Source organism: Borostomias antarcticus (assembly GCF_949987555.1).
Source record: "Borostomias antarcticus genome assembly, chromosome: 17".
NCBI classification, from domain to species: domain Eukaryota; kingdom Metazoa; phylum Chordata; class Actinopteri; order Stomiiformes; family Stomiidae; genus Borostomias; species Borostomias antarcticus.
In genome coordinates, this window is record NC_140250.1 from 18641537 (window position 1) to 18666052 (window position 24516).

The 24516-nt window shown below is 50.0% G+C and overlaps 1 protein-coding gene across 2 annotated transcripts in view; it reads left to right on the plus strand.

Annotated features, from left to right (window-relative positions):
* Nucleotides 1-24386, plus strand: part of pikfyve (phosphoinositide kinase, FYVE finger containing) — a 29428-nt gene extending 5042 nt beyond the window's left edge. The window contains exons 4-43 of one of the 2 annotated variants that reach the window (XM_084451852.1): nt 709-818; nt 1241-1412; nt 2437-2644; nt 3581-3607; nt 3890-3979; nt 4220-4367; nt 4941-5098; nt 6090-6201; nt 6316-6460; nt 7000-7173; nt 8114-8176; nt 8477-8606; nt 8968-9148; nt 9259-9333; nt 9436-9543; nt 9726-9866; nt 10135-10261; nt 10626-11494; nt 12313-12711; nt 13384-13470; nt 13562-13662; nt 14402-14473; nt 14772-14943; nt 15539-15717; nt 15935-16048; nt 16682-16790; nt 16925-17079; nt 17547-17637; nt 17836-17896; nt 17988-18122; nt 18239-18359; nt 18682-18777; nt 19814-19897; nt 20169-20260; nt 20493-20552; nt 20888-21064; nt 21800-21903; nt 22732-23122; nt 23280-23354; nt 23741-24386. In XM_084451852.1, coding sequence (XP_084307978.1) covers nt 709-818; nt 1241-1412; nt 2437-2644; nt 3581-3607; nt 3890-3979; nt 4220-4367; nt 4941-5098; nt 6090-6201; nt 6316-6460; nt 7000-7173; nt 8114-8176; nt 8477-8606; nt 8968-9148; nt 9259-9333; nt 9436-9543; nt 9726-9866; nt 10135-10261; nt 10626-11494; nt 12313-12711; nt 13384-13470; nt 13562-13662; nt 14402-14473; nt 14772-14943; nt 15539-15717; nt 15935-16048; nt 16682-16790; nt 16925-17079; nt 17547-17637; nt 17836-17896; nt 17988-18122; nt 18239-18359; nt 18682-18777; nt 19814-19897; nt 20169-20260; nt 20493-20552; nt 20888-21064; nt 21800-21903; nt 22732-23122; nt 23280-23354; nt 23741-23856 — 6029 coding nt within the window. In that variant the 3' untranslated portion in view covers nt 23857-24386. The remainder of the gene's footprint in view (nt 1-708; nt 819-1240; nt 1413-2436; nt 2645-3580; nt 3608-3889; nt 3980-4219; nt 4368-4940; nt 5099-6089; nt 6202-6315; nt 6461-6999; nt 7174-8113; nt 8177-8476; nt 8607-8967; nt 9149-9258; nt 9334-9435; nt 9544-9725; nt 9867-10134; nt 10262-10625; nt 11495-12312; nt 12712-13383; nt 13471-13561; nt 13663-14401; nt 14474-14771; nt 14944-15538; nt 15718-15934; nt 16049-16681; nt 16791-16924; nt 17080-17546; nt 17638-17835; nt 17897-17987; nt 18123-18238; nt 18360-18681; nt 18778-19813; nt 19898-20168; nt 20261-20492; nt 20553-20887; nt 21065-21799; nt 21904-22731; nt 23123-23279; nt 23355-23740) is intronic. The other variant, XM_084451853.1, reaches the window with a different exon arrangement.
* Nucleotides 24387-24516: the final 130 nt, after the last annotated feature.

Sequence of the window (24516 nt, forward strand, 5' to 3'; positions counted from 1 at the left end):
CCCTGAGCTGTGTGTGTGTGTGTGCGTGCGTGCGTGCGTGTGTGTGCGTGCGTGCGTGCGTGCGTGCGTGCGTGTGCGTGCGTGCAGCTGTGTGAATGTGTGTTGGTTTTTCTGTGTGTGTGTGTGTGTGTGTGTGTGTGTGTGTGTGTGTGTGTGTGTGTGTGTGTGTGTGTGTGTGTGTGTGTGTGTGAGCGTGTGTGTGTGTGTGTGTGTGTGAGTTTTTCTTTTTGGAGAGTTGATATTACCCAGGTCCTCTCTAGCATGTTTAATCTAGTGTCTTGTTCTTTGGTTTCTTTAACTCTGTGGTTTTCCCACCTGTGCACAGGTATGAAAAGTTGTATGTGTGTGTGTATTAACGACGCTACAAAAACTAACCTTTATTCAACAAAAACTAACACCTTTATTCAACTATGTCATACTACACATATTATGTTTCCCTGCTCTTGGTGTCTTGAATTTCTCCTAACCTTTATAATTGTATTCACATTCACTGTTATTCACCACCTTATTTAATCTCATGGAGGTCACCTGACCTGTCACTGGCCAATAGGACCCTTTTCTTCTCAGTCTGTATGTACTGAATTAGCATGGAAGATGGGGTATATTATGCATGGTACTCAAATTGTTAGATCATGTTTTGCGTCGGCTCGGCTGGAATAAGGTGTTTGTCTACGTCACGTGTGCGTGCGTGTGTTTGTTTTTCTCTAGAGGGACGCAGGAAATCCGAGACTCCGTTGGGCTCCCATGATCCTCGTACAGCTGTTCAGCTGCGCACGGCTCTGAAGAGGCTGAAGGAGATCATGGAGGGGAAGAGCCAGGTATGTGATGGATGGATGGATGGATGGATGGATGGATGATTGATTGATTGATTGATTGATTGATTATAGATTGATTATAGATAGATAGATAGATAGATAGATAGATAGATAGATAGATAGATAGATAGATAGATAGATAGATAGATAGAATTTTTATTCTGCAAGTGTTTTTGAGATGCACGCCCAACCTCCAACCTAGTATTATCTGGACTGTAATTGGACTTTTATTTACTTATTGTTCTGAGCACTTTGCACACTGTATCAATGTATCAATTTCCCGGGGATTAATAAAATCACCTCTCTACAGTATATCTATCCATCCATCGATCTAGCTAGCTAGCTAGCTGCAATGTAACAGGACCAAATGTTATTTTGTTTATGTGATTGCTAAAGAGTTCATGTGGTCCTGCGCCGTGTTCCAGGACAGCGACCTGAAGCAGTACTGGATGCCCGACAGCCAGTGTAAAGAGTGCTACGACTGCAACGAGAAGTTCACCACCTTCCGGCGCCGCCACCACTGCCGCCTGTGCGGCCAGATCTTCTGCAGCCGCTGCTGCAACCAGGAGATCCCTGGCAGGTTTATGGGGTACACGGGTGAGTGCTCGTGGGGTGGGGGGACACTAGGGGGGGTGGGGGGGGCGGACCGGGCAGACAGCCATGCCCCCCCCGCACTCCCCCTCCATCTGTACCGCGGTGACCTCTAAAGGCCGACCACACAGCCGGAGAAGGAACAGGGAACAGGAAGGGGGTGGGGGTGGGCAAACGTGGCCCCCAAAAGGAGAAGTCTTCAGAGCAGAGAGGTTTTAAAGTGGAAGAAGGGGTCCCTGACTGATGCAGCTGGGTGTTCCATGAGTATGTACAGTACGAGGCCGACGGGTGCTTGTTAGCATGGAGTGTGTGTGTTTGTGTGCGGTGTGAAATAGGCACGTGAGAGTGTTTTTGTCCTGTTGCCGCATGATCTGTTTGCGCAAGTTGGTGTTTTTTGACACCAGGATTGTGCTAAGGTCATGAGTCAGCTTGCGTGTTGAAGTGTGAGCCCTCACACACACACACACACCCTTTGCAGTGCTGACGTGAAAGCAAGAAAAGCAGTTTACTCATCAAGCATGTTTGGTTGTTTTTTGATACTGTGATGAAAACTGTGGTCTGCTGTGACGTGGTGGTTCATAGTCACCCTCTGTTTGTCCTGGTGTCTGATTCAAGCAAACACCCGGAAAGAGCTCGTTCACTGGGTTTCCTCTAGGTTCAGGTACAGAATGTTCCAGGAATATACTGACGTGTCGCTGAGAAGTCAGGTTTTAGTCATAGCGCGTAGCTGGTTGATTATTAAGCTACATTGGTTGCCTTTTGTGAACAAGCCCCAACACAAACACAGGGACATAATTTGTTTGATTAACAGACCGTCACATAGGTAAGTCACTGAGAATCAATCCCCTATTTCCACTATCAACCAGACTACACCTTTATGGTGAAGAACTTAAAATGTAGTTTACACACTAGTCCCTGACTTTAACCCATATCTCTATCTGTCCCCCCCCCCCCACACACACACACACACCCCACCACCATATGCTCCCTCCCTGCCTCCATCATACCCCCCCCCCCCCCACCCGTATAGGAGACCTGCGCGCCTGCACCTACTGCCGTAAGATCGCCCTGAAGTATGCGGACTCCGGCTCCATCGGCGAAGACCTGAGCGCGCTGTCCGACTCGCCGTGCTCCGTGAGCGCACTGGCCGTCCTGGAGCCCAGCGAGCCGCGCACACCCGTGGGGGGGCGCAAGGCCAGCCGCAACATCTTCCTGGAGGAGGACCTGGCCTGGCAGAGGTGAACACAGAGAGAGAGAGAGAGAGAGCACGCCTTTGCCCTGTTCTACTCACCTCTACAGTACATTGAACCCTACCTCATTTGATAGCCCTGCCCCTTACTTTGTTCTATACCCCTACCTCATTTTAGCCCCGCCCCTTACCTAATTCTATACCCCTACATCATTTTATAGCCCTGCCCCTCACTTCGTTCTATCTATACCCCTACCTCATTCTATACCCCTACCTCATTCTAAACCCGAACCTCATTCTATATCCAAACCTCATTCTTTACCTGAACCTCATTCTATAGCCCTACCTCATTCTATAGCCCTACCTCATTCTATACCAGAACCTCATTCTATAGCCCTACCTCATTCTATAGCCCTATACCTGAACCTCATTCTATACCAGAACCTCATTCTATATCCGAACCTCATACTATAGCCCCACAGTACAGTATGCCTCCTTGTTACTGAATGCTTGAGGGGTTCCATAGCTGTAGTGTTAGGGTGCGGTTGTCAGGTAAAAAGATCCCGGTCTATCCCATTGGTACAGATCTCTTCCTAACCAATCGCTTATTGGTAAGTCTTCTTGAAAGAATTGTCTTCGAAAAATGCAAAAGCTCCGGCATATAGGATTCTACACTGCCGGAAGAGTGAGTAACCCCTGCCTCTCTCTGGAGAGCATGGACTGTCATCCTGTTCGTTCAGGAAGAACCATCTCAAACATTTTTCTTGGGTCATTTTCCATCAGGTCAATTTCTAGTTGATGCAGAACATACAAGTCAGTATATAAAATTTTTTTTGGGAGGGGGTTGGTTTCCCCCATGGAAGGCGGCTTATTCTAATAGATTTTTTCTTGAAAAACTGATGTGACTTTGATCTGGGCAGTGTTCGCCCCTTGCTTATCTTTTTGTGATATTTAAAAAAACATTTTCCTCTCTCTCCTGGCATAGAAAAACTCCTATTGGGATGAGAAAGAAGTGAGTCTGGCTGCCATTGTTTTGTTTCCCTTTCAGAGATCGTTTCATACCTCTACGTGGTCCCTTTTGTATTCTAGTCCTACGGTGAATGCTTCTGCATGCTTGTACTGACGCTAGCTTGGGTTGCATGATGGACATTTAAATATAGTTTAACAGAGTGTTGAGGGAAGGAAATCATGTTTCTCACATTGTGTGTTGTGTGTTGTGTGTTGTGTGTGTGTGTGTGTGTGTGTGTGTGTGTGTGTGTGTGTGTGTGTGTGTGTGTGTGTGTGTGTGTGTCAGTTTGATTCACCAGGAATCTCAGAACAGTGGCCTTAACTCCAGACTCAACCCCCTACAGGAGGACGTGGGGAAGTCACCTGCAAGAAAGAGGTGAGGTGATTATTAGAGATGTTTGGAGATTATTAGAGATGATTAAATATTATTACAGATGATTAGAGATAAGAGATGTTTAGGGAGGATAAGAGATTATTAGAGATTATAAGATATTATTAGAGATGATTAGATCAAGGAAGTCTGTTAGGTTGTGTTTTTACATACCTGTGCTTGTGCGTGTGTGCATGTGTGCGTGTGTGGGTGCATTTGTGCGTGCATGCGTGTGTGTGTGTCCAGGTCCGCCAGTGTGACCAACCTGTCCCTGGACCGTTCTGGCTCCTCCATGGTCCCCTCCTATGACAGCTCGGTGAGCCCTCAGACCAGCCGAGCCATGCCTGGGGGGCCCAAGGCTGACCACAGCGATGAGGAGAGGAAGATCCTACTGGTAATCCCCCCTAAAGTAGAGCCACTCCACTGCCCACAGTAGAGCCACCCCCTGTCCACAGTAGAGCCCCCCCTGTCCACAGTAGAGCCCCCCTGTCCACAGTAGAGCCCCCCATATCCACAGTAGAGCCCCCCTGTCCACAGTAGAGCCCCCCCTATCCACAGTAGAGCCCCCCTGTCCATAGTAGAGCCCCCCCTGCCCACAGTAGAGCTGCATTCACATACAACAACTGGAGAGGTTTTAAGCACTGTTAAAACTAAATTTGATGCATGGCTGCCAATTGGGGAGCATCTGAAGTTGTAAAATGGACGTTTTCAAGATTCAACATGTCAAATATTATAGAAAGACTACTAAAACATCCTAAAACTAGCATCTGGTCCCAGCTGTTGAATGTGAACCCTGCCCATCACTCACCTCACGACTGGCCTGTTTCCCAGAGATGAAGTCCTTGCTTTACCAAGAAGCGTCTTACTTCCTCCGTATACACTGTAAGTCGATTGGTCTCCAGGCTGTGCCAGTTAAGCGTCCCCTAAATGTGTGTGTTGTTGTCGTTGTCCCGCTGCTGTCCGATAGGACTCGTCCCAACTGAAGGACCTGTGGAAGAAGATCTGCCACAACAGCACCGGCATGGAGTTCCAGGACCACCGCTACTGGCTAAGGACCTACCCCAACTGCATTGTGGGGAAGGAGCTTGTCAACTGGCTACTAAGGAGCGGCACCATCTCCAACAGGTAACGGCCGTGGGGGTTAAACCCCATCTCCACCAGGTAACGGCCGTTTATGCGCGCTGTGCGCATGCGTGCTGGAGCAAGTGGGGAAAGGTGTTTAAAGATCATATTACAGAGGCTTAAGACCACGTATTTGAAAACCACAACAAGGCCTCACTTTGGGTAATCACAACTGTCGATTCATAAAATCAGATTGATGAAAACAACTGTTTAGCGGCCGAAAATAAGATTTTTTGAAACTGCATTCTCGGTGCCCTGTCCACCGCCATTACATGGATATACTGGCTCGCGCTGGATTTTAAATTTCTTCTACATGCCTCCGAACTACACCAAAGTGATCTCGGTGAGTCAAACATCTTATAATATGTTGTAAATAAGGTCCAGGTTGTCAAAAACGAGCATTCTCCTTTAAACCCGGAGAGCATATTGTGGTAAAAGTCAGATGTTCGTGTAGGTTGCTGAGAACCATCTTTCTTTCTTTCTTTCTTGTTCAAATTGTTTTTGCTGTATATAATTGATAGGCCTGTGAGCCTAAGAAACAGATGTAATCATAAGAGTTGCTTGTGTGTGTGTGTGTGCGTGCGTCCGAGCGTGTGCCTCGGAAGGGTCACAGAAAGTTCAAAGTACAGAAGCAGATGGTATCAGTAGGGAGGAAAAATTTGTCAGAACGCCAACTTTGAATAGGACGCTTATTCACCAAGATAAGCAACGCATGAGCTCACATCTGGTTTTTGCTGGTGTAAAGAAATCTGCCTCTGGATGTATGATTGTAATTCGATACTCCAACTGTCTGGGGATCGAACCACCAGCAAGCTGGCATTACATTCACTAAAAAGGGCGTCGGGTTCTCTGGGACGTTTTTTGTTACAGACTTGCCTACCAAGCCCAGTGGGACATAGTGTGGTCTGGAACTTACCTTCTTCACATCTCTTTCTCTCTCTCTCCCTCCCTCTCCCTCTCTCTCCCCCACTCCCTCCCTCTCTCTCCCCCTCAGAGCCCAGGCTATAGCCATAGGCCAGGCTCTGGTGGATGGGCGTTGGCTGGACTGTGTCACTCACCACGACCAGCTGTTCAGGGACGAGTACGCCCTGTATCGCCCCCTGCAGGTGAGACCCCGTCACAACACGAGATTTCACAGGGAAGACAACGCTGTCTGAAACCGCAGCTCCGTCACCACCCTCCACGCCGCTTTCAACGCTGTCTCCCCTCCTCCTCTCCAGAGCACAGAGTTCTCAGAGACGCCGTCTCCAGACAGCGACAGCGTCAACTCCCTGGAGGGACACTCCGAGCCGTCCTGGTTCAAAGACATCAAGTTCGACGACAGCGACACCGAGCAACTGGTGGACGAGAACGACGTCCTGCCCAGTGGGTACCCTCTCCCCCAATTCCCTGTGACGTGCCTCCTCCTGACCTCTACAATGACCTGCCACTAGTTCCACCATCATGAAAATTTGATGTAATTGATGTCAGACTCCTTAAAGGTGCAGTGTGCAGTTTGGCTCTTTTGTTATTTTTTGCAATTCTCATTGCATCCCGACAGCAATCGGTAAATAAAGTGTTCTGACATTATAATGTATGAAATCCGTAATCTGTGGAAGTCGCAGGACTGTAATAAGGACGGCCAATCATTTTGAGTTGCCAATTTGAAATGATTGGATGGCTCACCTGCCTGTCAACCTACCTACCTGCCTAGCGAGTGTCATTTGTTTTCCCCCCGGTTTGGAGGAGTGGCTCTGAAGGGAGGGGGGGGGGGGATTTTATCGGTTGCATAACAGGAAATCTAACAGGAGTCTAACAGGAAATCACAAACCGCATACTGCATCTTTAATTCAACGAGGGACAGATGAGTACCTCAGTATGTTCTCATTGATCCCGTGGTGTATTGACCGGCCGGCTGTCCTCAGACTCAGCCAGCCCCAGCAAGAGGACATCAGTCAGCAGCTTCCAGTCAGCGGTGGACAGCGACTCCGCGGCCTCCATCAACCTCAACATGGAGCAGGACAACGTCAACTTCCACATCAAGAAGCAGTCCAAGTACCCCCACGTACCCCCCCACCCCACGGAGCAGAAAGATAAGGGTGAGACACACTCTGATGTTGATTCTGCTGAGGTATTGAAGAGTCAATGGCCAGAGAGGAAAGTAGATGCCAGAACTGAATTATGGATCAGATTCAACATGTATTCAGTACAACAGCATACAGATATCGGGGTCAGTCACAGAGAAACTCTTTGGCAGTCAGCGTTCCCTGATCAGAGAACATGGTGGTCAGTCTGTCCCACCTTTATAGTCGGTGGTCTGTACCTATACATAGTTTCAGTCCAGTGGCTAGAGTTCTCTCCAACTAGGACCTTATACCTCAGTGGGCCGTGAGCTTCTTATGGATGTTCACTTGATCTCCTCCAGACACCTGACCATGACCAACTAAGGCATGGACATGTTCTTGAGCTGAGAATAGCCAGGGAACTTGAAACAGAAACACCTCTCATCACACACCCTTACCCACCAGTGCTACACCTGTCTCTTCATGTAAACTGCAAAAGAGGAACTGGATGCATGTGTTAGTCACACAAGTTCCCCTTCAGATTTAAGAGACTGTTAAGCGGAATTGTGACATCTCTCTGTTTGTTTCTTTCTTTCTGTCTGTCTCTCTCTCTCTCTCTCTCTCTCTCTCTCTCTCTCTGTCTCTCTCTCTTGCCCTCTCTCTCTCTCTCTCTCTTGTTCTCTCTCTCTTGCCCTCTCTCTCTTGCCCTCTCTCTATTGCTCTCTTGTTCTCTCTCTCTTGCTCTCTCTCTTGCTCTCTCTTGTTCTCTCTCTCTTGTTCTCTCTCTCTTGCTCTCTCTCTATTGCTCTCTCTCTCTTGCTCGCTCTCTCTTGCTCTCTCTTGCTCTCTCTCTCTCTCTTGCTCTCTCTCTCTCTCTCTCTCTCTCTTGCTCTCTCTCTCTCTCTCTCTTGCTCTCTCTCTCTTGCTCTCTCTCTCTCTCTCTCTCTCTCTCTCTCTCGAATGCTCTCTTTCCCAGCTGAGTTCCTGGTATCAGAGGATGGAGGGCAAAACATTATCATCAGTGATGCCTTCATCAAAGGTAGGTGCTTCCCAGCCCCTAAAACCAAAACAAAAAACCTCCTTCTTCCTGCTGTGCTCCCTGTGAGTCTGGAGGATTTCATGTGTTATGCTACATAAATCACCAACAAGAGGAAGCGTCAGTTGGAAATACGACGGTTAGAAAAAGAAGCCGTCGGTATAATCGAGCTCTACTGTGCCACACAGCTCCACCATAAAACACCTGAGTCTTCTCCTGCTCCCTCTCTCCCCCTCTCTCCGTCTCTACCTCTCTCCCTCTCTCCGTCTCTCCCTCTCTCCGTCTGTGCCCCCCCCCCCCCAGAGTCCCTGTTTAACCGTCGCGTGGAGGAGAAGGCCAAGGAGATGCTGTTCACGCCGCTGGGCTGGCACCACAGCTCCCTGGAGCAGCTCCGCGAGGAGAACGGGGAGAAGAAGGCCATGGAGAGACTGCTGTGAGTGGCTGTGTGACTCAGAGAAAAGCATGGGAATCTCTAGCGCTGTTCATGACTGTACCGACTCTGTTTGTTGTCTGCTGTGAGTAGAGGAAGTGCATATTTGCAGTTTCGTTAGACTTAATTTTCATATCACAGGACAACGAGAAGGTTTTATCGCCTATAAACTCCTTTCAGATCTACACAAGTGTCCAAGCGGTTGAGAGCAGGGGGTAGGGACTAGGAATTAGGGGCTAGGAATTAAGCGCTAGGGGCTAGAAAATAGGGACGAGTGGCTAGGAATTAAGGGCTTGGGGTAGTTTCCGAACGAGTCGACAATAATGATCTGATCTATGATCTCGACTCTCCCTCCGACCTGCAGCTCCGCCAACCACAGCCACATGATGGCGCTGTTGCAGCAGCTGCTCTACAGCGAGTCCCTGTCGCTCTCCTGGCGTGACATCATCGTGCCCGTGGTCAGGCAGGTGGTGCAGACGGTGCGGCCCGACGTGCGCAGCTGCGACGACGACATGGACATCCGCCAGCTGGTCCACATCAAGAAGGTTAATAATCCCCAAATCCCAGAATGCATTGTGCGTCCATGCTAGCGGGTGGCTTAGGATCGGTCACTAGAATAGCAAACGTGAGTGACCGTCGCCTCTTTGTGCTTTAGATTCCCGGAGGGAAGAAGTTTGACTCGGCCGTGGTCAACGGCTTCGTGTGCACCAAGAACATAGCTCACAAAAAGGTAGACTCTCTCCTGTGGTTAAGCCCTTCCCTATCTCTGAGTATCACAGTACTGGTCTCACTCACAGGGTCTCTCTCTCGCCCTCTCCCTCCCCATGGACAGATGAACTCGTACATCAAGAACCCCAAGGTCCTGCTGTTGAAGTGCTCTATAGAGTATCTCTACAGGGAGGAGACCAAGTTCACCTGCATCGAACCCATCGTGGTCCAGGTCAGTCGCACTCGCACGCCCAGTAGAACGGCCGTCTGTTAACACGCTAGCTCGCTGAACGCACGCTTGCCAGACGCGTGACGTACCCATAGAGGTACGAACTAATCAAAGTAGCACTACCTTAATGATCACTAAAGGCAAACCCCCCCCCAATCCGCTGTGTCTCTGGTTCTGTCCCCCAGGAACGAGAGTTTCTGAAGAACTACGTCCAGCGCATCGCGGACGTGCGTCCCAACCTGGTTCTGGTGGAGAAGACGGTGTCTCGCATCGCTCAGGACATGCTGCTGGAGCACGGCATAACACTGGTCATCAACGTCAAACCTGTCAGTACCTCGCCATGACCTCAGCTGCGTCAGTGTAGCCATGTTAGCCGCTGTTAGCTGTCCGACTACTCCTGCTCTTTGTCAAGGTCTCAGGGCTTGTAGCCGACGTCTGTTGAGTTTATCCGTGTAAATACCCTGACGGTGCTTGTCTCTCCTCTGTGTGTGTGTGTGTGTGTGTGCGTGTGTTGTGTGTGCGTGTGTGTGTGTGCTGTGTGTGTGATGTGTGTGTGTGTGCTGTGTGTGTGTGTGTGTGTGTGTGTGTGTTTAGCAAGTCCTGGACCGGGTGAGTCGTATGACCCAGGGAGACCTGGTCATCTCCATGGATCAGCTGCTGACCAAGCCTCGCCTGGGCACCTGCCACAAGTTCTACCTTCAGTCCTTCCAGCTGGCCAACAGTGAGCGGGACCACTCTGCCGTTCTAAATCAGCTAGCTAGGAACACACACACACACACACACACACACACACCAAAACACTCTTCATCTTCTAAACACACCCAGCTAGGCAGACCCAGCCATGCCCCTGGCCTGCAAGAGACTGACTTCATACATACATATAATATCATCATCATCAACATTAACTTTATTTAGCAGACTCGGGTCCATAAATCACATATAACAATTAAAACACCTCCAAACATAAATAAATAAATATAAGATATATATATATATATATATATATTGTCTGAGGTTTACTGTTAATATAATCTGTTATATCAGAAATCCCTCTCATTCCGTTGCGGTCTCTTCTGTGCTCCCAGACGAGCTGAAGACGCTGATGTTCTTCGAGGGCTGCCCCCCCCAGCTGGGCTGCACCATCAAGCTGCGCGGCGCGTCGGAGTACGAGCTGGCGCGCGTCAAGGAGATCATGGTGCTGATGGTGTGCGTGGCCTACCACTCGCAGCTGGAGATCTCCTTCCTCATGGACGAGTTCGCCATGCCTCCCAGCCTGGCCAAGAGCGCCTCCTTCCCCTGCCTGCTGGAGAGCACCACGACCGAGGAGGAGGAGGAGGAGGAGGAGGAGGGAGGGGAGGCGGCCGACGCCGGCGCCCTCCTCCCCCAGGGAGGACAGCAGGAGGAGAGGCCTCCACCGGGCCGGCTGCCCTCCATCTCCGAGTCCTCGGTCGGAGGCGGCGAGACCGCCGGCGCCGACAAGAGCCGCCTGTCGTCGTCATCGTCCTCCTGTCTCTCGCACGGCGACGGGGCGGAGCCGGAGGTCATGACCTCCACACCGGCGCCCTGCCCGCCGGCGCAGCCCGCACCGGTGTCCCCGCCCTACCTTATCGACGACCTGGACGCGGAGCCGGAGGAGGCCGGGGGGAGGGAGGGGGAGGAGGAGGGAGGGGAGGAGGGGGAGGCAGAGCCAGGAAGCGGGGAGGGCCCGGAGGAGAGATGGGGCTTGGAGACGCCCCCCCGGCTGTTCAGGGACCCCCTCCAGGACGACACGGGGCTGTTCGTCACCGAGCAGGTGGCCTCCTCGGACGACCGGCTCAAGTCCATCTCGGCAGCCTTCAAGCAGGAGCTGAAGGACATCATCCTCTGCATCTCCCCCTTCATAACCTTCAAAGAGCCCTTCCTGCTGTCCCCGGCCGGACCCCACTGCCCCAGCAGAGACTACTTCCCTGAGCAGGTGAGGGACCACCTGAACCATCGGGATTGTTGTGTTCTGTAAAGCGTAGCGTCGGCCAGGGGAAATCAATCAATCAATCAAAGCTTTATTTGTATAGCGCATTTCATACCCAGAGGCAACACAATGCGCTTTACAGAGAACAAGGGAGGTGGGCATACGACCCACTCTACATATTCCAGAGGGAAGCAAAAATCTCCCCAGCTCGCAAAATCTGCTGTGTGAATGCGCCCTTATGAGGGGTCAGGTCAGGGTCGAAATACTATTTGAAGTAAATGTAATATGTGACCGCCACTGGTTGTTTGGTCCTGATGTCTGCCAAGGTCATTTGTCAGTTTTTTTTTTTGTTTTTTTTTACAGATTATGAAAGTGTAAATTGTAAGCGTTCAAATGATGTTCCATGCGTTAAAATCTGCAAATATTTGAAGATATGCTTCTGTGAATGTAGGTACACCTGAAATCACTAAGCAGAGAAAACGGGCCTCAAAGATTCAGAGCTGTTCACACTTCTCACAGGACATGGGATTTTGGCGACAATATACGACAAATTGAGTGATCCTAAAACTGTTGTTTGTTATATTGAGTGGGCTCTTCACATCTTCAATTTTTATAATATGAAAAAATGGAAAACGGGGAAAGATTGCAGACATCAGGACCAAACCTCCAGTAGCGGTCACTATGTATGACCATTCATGTCTGGCATAGTCCAGTTAGACGGACCGTAGTGTTTGAACCGCGGGAGACGCATCGTGTGTGTGTGTGTGTGTGTGTGTGTGTGTGTGTGTGCGTGTGTGTGTGTGTGTGTGTGTGTGTGTCCGCAGGTCTACCTCTCCCCACTGCTCAACAAGGACTTCAAGGAGCTGGACTGCCGCAGGAAGAAGCTGCTGCTGAAGGACTCCGCCCCCTCGGCGGCGGGCGGAGGAGGAGGAGGGGGCGTGGCCAACGGGGGTCCGCCCCCACGCCCCATCGAGGTGCTGCCCTCGCACCGGCTGACCAGCACGCGCATCGCCGAGCAGCTGGGGGTCAGCCAGGACCTGGCCAGGATGCTGGCCGACTACCGGGCCCGCGGGGGCCGCCTCCGCCAGCGGCCGGACCTCCACCCCTTCGCCGCCGCCCAGCCGGCACCGGCGCCTCGCGAGGCCGCACCCAAGCCGCCCGTCAGGGCCGACAGCGAGGAGGAGAAGCCGGCGGGGCAGAATTACCTGAGCTGGGCTTCCAAGGTGAGGCCGACGTCCTGCTACACAGGCTACTGCAGTAGAGACCCCCTCCCCCCTGAGTCCAAAATAGACCCCCGCCAGCCCCCCGATCACCATCAGGTTTGGGTCTTAACATGGAGATGGGACAGGACCAGATAGGGGCATGTGACCGTGTGCAGCTCCAACTCTCCAGACCAGGGGGGGTATTTCACACAGCTGGCTGACTGAGTTAGCCTTACTTTTGCAATGAGTAAAACCTGGGAACTCTTCAAATCTGGAACATGGACTGAAGTAAAAAATAGCTTTCCAGGTTTTACATTGTGCAGAAGTCAGGTTTACTCAGTTAGCCAGCTTTGTGAAATACCGCCCAGATGCGCCACATTCAATTCACATTTTCACTCCTCGCTGAGGGAAGTCAATACATAAAAGTACATCTGTGAAAGTTTACAGCGCTAAAACCTTCTTGAGGAGATGAGGATGCTCTCAGTTAACGACCAGAAGGAGAGTAGACTGGGGCACACGGATCACCATTAAGAAATTGTTGCGAAAGATCTGTGTCTTCTTCAGAGTGAATGAAGAAAAGTACATATTAAGTACATATTAACGCATGGGGGACTAGGGGGTCCATTTTGGACTCCCAAGAGAGACAGTTGATAAAAGATGTCTGCATCTCACCTGTGCCCTCGTCTCATTCAGCCGGTACTGGTCTCAGATCAGTGTGCTCTGTTGATGACAAGCGGAGCCCCCCAGCTCATCCCTGACCTGAGATCTGTTGGGGAGACTGTGAGTGCACTGGTGTGCTCTTCTGAATAGCAACGCGTTACGTTTGGTGCCTTGTTGACGTTCTGTTTTGTTTGTTTGTTTGTTGTTTCAGCTGGACTGTCTGAACCCGGTCAACCACCAGAGGCTGTGTGTGCTCTTCAGCAGCTCGTCTGCCCAGTCCCACAACGCCCCCAACCCCTGCGTCAGTCCCTGGTAAACCCTGTCTGTCTGGGGAGCTGGTAGTGACGGACCCACTGACTGTCCTGTAGAGAAGCCTGAAGAAAAGTCAAAGTCCATTTTATTTGTATACTGTAGCACATGTTCATACAGGCAAATGTACAGTAGCTCACAGCGCGATAGATAGATTAGATTAGATAGATAGATTTGTACTCCTGAAAACAAGCTTATTTTATGCTTTTACTGCCCTGTTATGCTTTTATAGCCTTTTAATGTTTTTATTGTTTTAATGTTTTATTGTTTTGTACTGTCTTGTTGTGGTTTCGTTTTTGTCTATTGTTATGGGTCATGCTGCAACACTGAATTTCCCTGACGGGATGAATAAAGTATTATTGTATCGTATAAATAAATAAATAGATAGATGGATAGATAGATATATAGATAAATAGATAGATATATAATTTACAGTAAATGGTACACAAAATAACAAAATAAAGAAGGACAGATAATATATGATAAAAGAGAATAGAAAATAATAAACAGTAAAAATTTGAAAAATTAAAAAAATACAATTGAAATTTAATTATAACACAGGTAAAACTACATGATAAAAGCGAGATTAAAAAGATCTTAGGATCTCGCTTGAAAGTTCCCACAGTTTCAGCCATTCTTAGGTTTTCTGGCAGGATATTCCAGAGGCTGGGATCATAAAGGTTATATAAATGTTGTAAGACCCTGTACACACTGTTCTCAAACATGTCTCTCTTCTTCGTAGGATTGTGACGATGGAGTTCTACGGCAAAAACGACCTCACTCTCGGAATATTTTTGGAAAGATACTGTTTCAGGTGAGCCAAGATGTTCTAGCCATATACTGTATTTGTGTACAGTTATGAATAGCTTCTGCTATAACATTGCGAACTATGTCCCTGTCTGTCTGTCTGTCTGTCTGTCTGTCTGTCTCTGGCTCTTTGTCTGTCTGCCTCTCTGTCTCTCTTTGTCCTTCTGTCTGTCTGTTTCCATCTCTGTCTGTCTGTCTGTTTCTGTCTCTGCCTGTCTGTCTGCCTGTCTGTCTATCTGTTGGCCTGTCTGTCTGCCTGTCTGCCTGTCTGCCTGTCTGTCTGTCTGTCTGTCTGTCTGGTTTAGGCCCTCCTACCAGTGCCCCAGCATTTTCTGTGAGACTCCCATGGTGCACCACGTCCGGAGGTTTGTCCACGGCAGCGGCTGTGTCCAGATCGTGCTGAAGGAGCTGGACTCTCCGGTCCCTGGCTACCAGCACACCATCCTCAACTACTCATGGTGCCGCATCTGCAAACAGGTAGACTGGACAGCACGACGGTCACACACTGCCTCATGTCCCCACCAGGGGGAGCCGCTAACAACATGCTCTCTCTTTGTGTCTATTCCATAATATGTACTGTGCGTATATTGCTATATATGTATAATCTATAATATATATATTATATTCAATAAATCTCTCTTTCTCTCTCCCTCTCTCTCTTTCTCTCTCTTTCTGTCTCTCTCCCTCTGTCTCTCTTTTTCTCTTTCTGTGTCTCTCCCTCTCTTTCTCTCTTTCCCTCCCTCTCTCTCTCTCTCTTTCTGTCTCTCTCTCCCTCTCTCTCTCCCTCTCTCCCTCTCTCTCTCTCTCCCTCTCCCTCTCCCTCTCTCTCTCCCTCTCTCTCTCTCTCTCTCTCTCTCTCCCTCTCTCTCTCTCTCTCTCTCTCTCTCTCTCTCCCTCCCTCTCTCTCTCTCTCTCTCCCTCTCTCCCTCTCTCTCTCTCTCTCTCTCTCTCTCTCTCCCTCCCTCTCTCTCTCTCTCTCCCTCTCTCTCTCCCTCTCCCTCTCCCTCTCTCTCTCTCTCTCTCTCTCTCTCTCTCTCTCCCTCCCTCTCTCTCTCTCTCTCTCTCTCTCTAGGTGACTCCAGTGGTCCCTCTGTCCAACGACTCGTGGTCCATGTCCTTCGCCAAGTACCTGGAGCTGCGTTTCTACGGTCACCAGTACACGCGGCGGGCCAACGCTGAGCCCTGCGGTCACTCCATCCACAAAGACTACCACCAGTACTTCTCCTACAACCAGATGGTGGCCTCCTTCAGGTCAGCCCGGCCACAGCGCCCCCTGTCGGTCATTTGGTCATTCGGTCATTCTGCCATTTTCAGGCCGGACCTGAACGGTGTTTGTCAGGGGCGCTACACGCCAAGCTAGGGGTGAGGGGTGTGTGTGTGTAGAGTGTAGAGTGTGTGTGTGTGTAGAGTTAATGCCGTACCTGCGTCTCCTCCTCTCTCTCTCTCTCTCTCTCTCTCTCTCTCTCAGCTACATCCCGGTGAGGCTGCTGGAGATCTGTCTTCCTCCTCCTCGGATCTTCATCAGGAACCAGAGCCCGTCCAAGGCAAGCATGCAGCAGGACCTCAAGGACTTCGCACAGAAGTAAGAGGGCGTTTGATGTGTGTGTGTGTGTGTGTGTGTGTTTGCCCAGATGATTTAAAAGCTTGCTGTGCTGTGTGTATCTAGAGCAGCCATTCTCAACCGGTGGTCCGCATAGCTTAGGTTTGATGCCCAACTGCAACTGTTAGATGGAGGGGGACTGTACAATATGTACAGTTTGTATGTACAGTTTGGAAATGGAGGGGGACTGTACGATATGTACAGTTTGTGTATCAATGCTTTAAGGACAGGTTCAGAATGTAGCATTAGTTTCGTCAAACGGTGCTCTCTCAAGATATAGCCGGTCATCACTAACACCCTCAATGGATCCATAGGTGCACAGACAAAATCCCTCAAAAAACGCTATAAACTCTCGTTTTCAAAGACAGGAAACTCACCGAGTGGTCACTGGTGTCTGTTGATGTTGTGACCAAAAAGTCGCCACAAAGTATACTTTTAACATGGCTTATAATGCTAAATCACCTCAAAATCACCTTTTTAAAAATTCCCACAAAGTATGCTTTTAACATGGCTTTGTGTATGCTCGTAAATAACCTTTTAACGTAGCTTATAATGCTAGCCTGTCCTTTAAGACTCTCAGTTAGACTTGACCGTGTCCCCCGCTGCTGTCCCCAGAGTGTCCCAGGTGTACCTGGCCATAGACGACCGCCTCACCTCCCTCAAGACCGACACCTTCAGCAAGACGCGCGAGGAGAAGATGGAGGATCTGTTTGCCCAGAAAGACGTAGGTTTCTACTGGAAATATTCACATTCAGAACTTGTGTTTGCTGAGGCTAATATATTTAAAAACTGAATGTGTGCATGTTGGCATTCACCGACTGCACCCTTGTGTGTGTGTGTGCGTCTGTGTGTGTGTAGATGGAGGAGGCGGAGCTGCGTGGCTGGATCGAGAAGCTCCAGGCGCGTCTGCAGGCCTGTGGGCTGGACTCCTCCCAGCAGCTGCAGGTGGTTCTGGAGTCGGTGGTGGTGAAGAAGCAGGGTCTGTGTGAGACCCTGCAGGCCTGGAACACCAGGTGATACCCACGCCCAGCGCCTCTCACCTCCACGCTAGAGAGAGACCGGGCTAGGCCATGAATACTGCTGCGAGCGTTGGGGCTCGTTCGTAACCTTTAAAATGTTTTTGGTTCCCACCCTGAAGCGCTCCGTTCCGATTGGTGCGCAGCTCCGTTGAATTTTATGGATTTTATAGAAAACTGGAGATGGCTGTTAGGCCTGTACAAGGATTCGTCTGTAGGCCATACTTCTGGCCAAGAACGCCGAGACCGGTTCTAAAGTAGTTTCCTATCTCATGAATATTCACGTCCATGGCTCTGCACGCTAATCGAAATGGCGCGCTTCAGGGCGGATACGAAATGTTTCAACCCTCGCCTGTCCTCCTCTCTAACCCCTCCCCCTCCTCTCTAACCCCTCCTTCATCCTCTCTAACCCCTCCCCCCTCCTCTCTAACCCCGCCCCCCTCTTCTCTAACCCCGCCCCCCAGGCTCCAGGACCTGTTCCAGCAGGAGAAGGGTAGAAAGCGTCTGTCTGTCCCTCCCAGCCCAGGGAGACACAGACACACGGACGACAGCAAGGTGGGTGGGATCAGCAGCAGCCTGGCTTCTGGAGGAATCTGGCTTCCCTAGAGCTAAAAGTACATCGTGCCGTATGCTGTGCTGTCATGGAGTCTGACCACTCTTTTTCTGCACTCTCTCTCCCTCTCTGTCTCTCTCTCTCCCTCCCTCTTTCTCTCTATCTCTCTGTCTCTCTCTCTTTCACGTTTTGATTGACAGACGAGCGCTCTGGAGTCGTCTCCTCGAAACCCCTCCCCCACGGTTCAGAACGGCGAGAAGGGTGAGTTGATTGGCTCCCAGTGGCTCAGCGCTGCGTCCCATTGGTGCGCGCCGTGCTGACGGGAGCGCGTCTTGTCGCGTTTGATTGGCAGAGGACCGTCACCTGAGCACCCTCCCCTCCATCTCCGGCTTCTCCTCCCTGCTGCCGTCGCCGGGGGAACCGGGCTCGGAACCGCCCTCCTCTGGACCCTCCTTCCCTGACCAGGACTCTGTCAGCATCCCAGAGGGTAGGCGCACACACACACACGCACACACACACACACACACACACACACGCACACAGCTACACATACAGCTACACAAGCACACTGGGTAATGACTAACTCTTTCCCTGTTTCGTCAGACGTCTTCGACGCACACCTGTTGGGCTCCAACGACAGCCAGGTGAAGGAGAAGTCCACCATGAAAGCTATTCTCGCCAACCTGTTGCCGGGCAACAGCTACAACGCCATCCCCTTCCCCTTGTGAGTGTGCTAGGGGAGGCGCTCGATCGAACGTTACGCTCGGTTCACGTACGACAGCCAGCAAGAGGGGTTTAGGATAGGATATTTGTTTTGAAACTGCCTTGACATGATGAATCTTCAAACACTTCCGTTTTAGAACAGAGAGACATTCTAGAACGAGAAAACATTCTAAAACCGCTAAACTGCATTCTAAAACTTGTTTGGGCTGTTGTGTGTGGAGCCATCTTAACCTCTAGTCCAGGACTAGTCCTACTCCTTGACCAAGCCACCGTCCCATAGACTGTATGTGTCCCCTGACTGTGCGCTGGTGTTCGTCCCTCAGCGACCCGGACAAGCACTACCTGATGTACGAACACGAGCGTGTCCCCATCGCTGTCTGTGAGAGGGAGCCCAGCTCCATCATCGCCTTCGCCCTCAGGTGGGAACGGCCTCTCCTTCCTCTCCGGCACGACCCCTTCCTGTTTAGATAACTTCAGTCTTCTGTCCTCTACTAATGATTGGTTGATTGATTGGTTCATTGATTGATTGATTGATTGATTGTCCGTGTCGCACGCCAATTGGTGCCCAGCCCATATGGGCTTATGAGACACGATTGTACAAGCAAACCAAAAATATATTTGACATTGTCAAAATACAAAACATAACAATTAAATGCACCATCAACAGACTCTTCAGACACTACACAAATAACACATTTCTTCTTCTCTCCCTCTCTGCTCTGCTTTAAAGGACAATGCTCGTTTTTGACAACCTGGACCTTATTTACGACATATTATAAGACGTTTGACTCACCGAGATCACTTTGGTGTAGTTCGGAGGCCTGTAGAAGAAATGTAAAATCCAGCGCGAGCCAGTATATCCATGTAATGGCGGTGATCGGGGCAACGAGAATGCAGCTTCTAAAAATCTATTTTCTGCCGCGAAACGGTTGTTTTCATCAATCTGTCTGGATGAATCGCTAGTTGTGGTTACATAGAGAGCATAGGCCTGTTGTGGTATTTCCCATGCCTCTGTAATATGATCTTTAGAAACGTCGTTTGACACGAAATAGCTTCCTTACTTGCTCCAGCACGCATGCGCACAGCGTGCGGGAGCAACGATTGCGCGCTGTGCGCATAAGTGCTGGAGCAAGTGAGGAAGCTATTTCGTTTCGAAAGTCGTTTCTAAAGATCATGGCATGTGAAAACCACAACAGTTATGCTCTATGTAAGCAAAACTAGCGATCCATACAGGCCTCCGAACTACACCAAAGTGATCTCGGTGAGTCAAACGTCTTATAATATGTCGTAAATAAGGTCCAGGTTGTCAAAAACGAGCATTGTCCTTTAAGGATAAATTGAGCAATATCAAAAACTCCCTTTTTAAAGATTAGTTCAAGTCTAAGTCTAACACTTGCCTATGGTACTGTTATGTTGCCCTAACGTTGTTGCCACGTCGTCTCCTAACCCCTCCAGCTGTAAGGAGTACAAGACCGCCCTGGAAGAGCTGTCTAAGGTCACAACCAAGACGGGGGGCGAGGACACCGCCCAGACCATCACGTAAACACCCTCCTCTTCTTTAACTGTTACTGGCCAACCAGAGTCACATGGGTCTTTGCAGAGGCTGTGTGCAGTACAGCATGGATGTGAGAATTCAGATGCTGTTGTGATCTGCTCTGCTGTAAACAAGGCCTCAAACAGTCTAGCCACTGATTAACAGTGCGTGAGAAGCTGTACGGGACACTGACTGTACTGTGTGTGTGTGTGTGTGTGTGTGTGTGTGTGTGTGTGTGTGTGTGTGTGTGTGTATGTGTGTGTGTGTGTGTCGCAGCTCCGAGAGCCGTGCCAAGAACAGCCCTGCCAAGCCCAACGAGACCAGCGCCTCCCAGGCGGGCCGCAACAGCCTGGAGGCCGACCCGCTCAGTGAGTCTCCTCTCTCGGGTCAAAGGTCAAAGAAACTAGACACGAGACGCGTAAATACCCCAGCTTGTTGATGAAACCCAGCATGGCTCACCAAGTCATGAGAATCACCCGTCTAGACATGACATAAGACACCCCGAGGAAATGTTTTGATTGTTACGGAAATGCTTTCCGATGTTTTTATTGAATTGTTGTGGAGAACTTTACTAGCATATGTTGCGCGTCTTTTCTACAGAAGATTTGGACGGAGGAGACAAGCAGAAGAAGCAGGCTGGGAACCCACATATCGAACTGCGTGAGTCTCTCTTTCGTCCTCAACACAGAGATAGAAGTGGAAAATTTAACTTATGTCCTTATTTTCAGTGTTGGACGGTTGGATGACTAGAACATTAGTTATCCATCAGTCAGGCTTGTTAATATAGGAAGACCTTGTAAAGGTTAAACCAGTGTTTGTTGTTTTCAATTCGTGCAGCGGACGTTTGAGAAGCTTTCTCTCAGCTAACCAATCAGACCGCGTCTGTGGCGGCGTTTGCGGCCTTCAAAAAAATTCACACGTCCGCGACGCCCCAGCTTAGCGCCGACAAGCGTCTGATAAGTCGGCCTTAACCCCGCCCTACTTCGGTTCCGCAGAGTTCTCCGACGCCAACGCCAAGTTCTACTGCCGGATGTACTACGCCGAAGAGTTCCACAAGATGCGGGCGGACATCATGGAGAGCACGGAGGACGACTTCGTCCGCTCGCTCTCGCACTGCACCAACTGGCAGGCCCGCGGCGGGAAGTCCGGCGCCGTCTTCTACGCCACGGAAGGTGACCGGCGCCGCGCATGAACGCAAACGCCCCCGATCACACGTGATTTAGTTGCTTTTTGGTGGGAATTTGAGCCCTGGGGTGTAAAACCACATTCAACCGTATTCCAGCATTCAGGTGTTGTTCTTCTCAGTGGTTCCTGCGGTCTCTCTGGGACGCGGTTCTCTGTCTCTACTCAGATGTGATGCTAACCTGCGTTGTCTCTCTCAGATGTGATGTTATACGGCGTTGTCTCTCTCATATGTGATGCTAAGCCGTGTGTGTCTCTCAGATGTGATGCTATACTGCGTTGTCTCTCTCAGATGTGATGCTAAGCCGCGTGTCTCTCAGATGTGATACTATACTACGTTGTCTCTCTCAGATGTGATACTATACTGCGTTGTCTCTCTCAGATGTGATGCTAAGCCGTGTGTCTCTCTCAGATGTGATGCTATATTGCGTTGTCTCCCTCAGATGTGATACTATACTACGTTGTCTCTCTCAGATGTGATGCTATATTGCGTTGTCTCTCTCAGATGTGATGCTAAGCCGTGTGTGTCTCTCAGATGTGATGCTAAGCTGTGTGTGTCTCTCAGATGTGATACTATATTGCGTTGTCTCTCTCAGATGTGATGCTAAGCTGTGTGTGTCTCTCAGATGTGATACTATATTGCGTTGTCTCTCTCAGATGTGATACTATACTGTGTTGTCTCTCTCAGATGTGATGCTAAGCCGCGTGTCTCTGTCCGTACTCAGATGACCGGTTCATCCTGAAGCAGATGCCCAGGCTGGAGGTGCAGTCCTTCCTGGACTTCGCTCCTCACTACTTCACCTACATCACTGGGGCTGTGCAGCAGAAGGTGACCCCTTAACCCTAAACACTCAACTAACACCACAGACCGTTAACACCCCTTACCCTAACACTCAGCACACACCACAGACAGTTAACACCCCTTACCCTAACACTAAACCACAGACAGTGAACCCCTTACCCTAACACTCAACCACAGACAGTGAACCCCTTACCCTAACACTCAACCACAGACAGTTAACCCCTTACCCTAACACTCAACCACAGACAGTAAACCCCTTACCCTAACACTCAACCACAGACAGTTAACCCCCTACCCTAACACTCAACCACAGACAGTGAACCCCTTACCCTAACACTCAACCACAGACAGTTAACCCCCTACCCTAACACTCAACCACAGACAGTGAACCCCTTACCCTAACACTCAACCACAGACAGTTAACACCCTACCCTAACACTCAACCACAGACAGTTAACCCCTTACCCTAACACTCAACCACAGACAGTGAACCCCTTACCCTAACACTCAACCACAGACAGTTAAACCCCTTACCCTAACACTCAACCACAGACAGTTAACACCCTACCCTAACCCTCACCCTCAGACATTAAACCCCCTGCCCTAACCCCCCACTCACAGATGGTGAGCTCCTTACCCAAACCAGTGGCAGTATTTCACTCACTGTGCCCTATACTGAACACAGGAAGTCGTGAACTTCAAATTAAATTGAAATTCAATTCAACAGACGCACAGGAAATCTAATCTGAACTTTGACCTCTTAACGGACTGTGTTTGCGTACGTATATATGTGTTCGTTGTGAGGCGTGTGTTATGATGCGTGTTCGGCCCGCTCCGCCCTCTCCACCCTCACAGCGGCCCACGGCGCTGGCCAAGATCCTGGGCGTGTACCGGATCGGCTACAAGAACTCCCAGAACAACACGGAGAAGAAGCTGGACCTGCTGGTCATGGAGAACCTGTTCTACGGCCGCAAGATGGCGCAGGTGTTCGACCTGAAGGGCTCGCTGAGGAACCGCAACGTGAAGACGGACTCGGGCAAGGAGAGCTGCGAGGTGGTTCTGCTGGACGAGAACCTGCTGAAGCTGGTCCACGACAACCCGCTGTACATCCGGGCCCACTGCAAGGCCATCCTCCGGGCCGCCATACACAGCGACGCCTACTTCCTGTCCAGCCACCTCATCATAGACTACTCACTGCTGGTGGGGCGCGACGACACCACAGACCAGCTGGTGGTGGGGATCATAGGTGAGGGGGCGCACACACACACATACATACACTCACACACACATACATACATACATACACTCACACACACACTCACTTATTCTCACACACCCATGCTTTTGTTTGTGTGCAGTAAATTCTTGTTACTGGATTAAATCTCTGTCCCACCATGTCTCAGACTACATCAGGACGTTCACGTGGGACAAGAAACTGGAAATGGTGGTGAAGTCCACAGGGATCCTGGGAGGACAAGGTAGGTAACCCTTCATCTACCCAGTACTCTGCCTCCTTACTGACCTCTGACCTAGTACTCTGCCTCCTTACTGACCTCTGACCCAGTACTCTGCCTCCTTACTGACCAGCTTCACATGGGTCAGACTTGTCATTGTGGTGAGCTGACTGACTGTGTTTGTGTCTCCGTGTGTCACTGTCTCTGTGTCTCCCTGTCTTCCTCTCTGTCCGTATGTCTCCCCGTCTTTCTCTCTCTGTCTGTATGTGTCTTCCTGTCTGTATGTGTCTTCCTGTCTGTCTCTGTCTGTATGCGTCTTCCTGTCTGTCTCTATGTGTCTCCCTATATTTCTCTTTCTCTGTGTCCGTTCGTGTCCCTGTCTGTCTCTCTGTGTGTCCGTGTGTCTACAGGGAAGATGCCCACTGTGGTGTCTCCTGAACTCTACCGGGCTCGCTTCTGTGAGGCCATGGACAAGTACTTCCTCATGGTGCCGGACCACTGGACCGGACTGGGGGTCAACTGCTGAGACACCTGGTGCCACTACAGGACGCAGACGCACACACACACATACGCACACACACCCCAACAGTCTCAGAGTCCTTGGCCTGGAGGGTTCACCATAGAAGCACACTGGACAATGAAATGTCACTGAGCAATGAAAGCATGGCCCGTGTATTATCTCAGAATCATTCCACACAGAAATGGTGGCAGTTCCATTTTGACTGCACTGAATAACCTCTCTGTGACAGAGACTCGCTTCAGTATTATGGGATGTCTTCTACAGCCCTCACATGAACTATGGAGAGCACTATGACAGTTAAAGTGTCCTGACTATTTCAAGAGGACACGGGGAGATGTCGCTTATATTACCTGTCCTAGTTTGGTGAACAAACTAATCAATGTGATGTAAAAGTTTGTAAATGTACAGAGATTATGTAATTAAAGATGATTAACACTGCTTTGTCAAGGTTTTAGCCTGTCAGCTGTGACTGTCTCCTGGTTTGGCTAGTTATCGGTTCCTTAAGACACTGTTCTGTATGTACTGTATGTATGTATGAAAACCAACACGATGTTAAATTAAAAGATTTTTATTCTATAATTGTACAATTCATATAAAACAGAAAGGTGGCCGCCAGACAGCCCCTCAGTGTCTCATACATACTGCATCATGAACTGGTATGAAAAT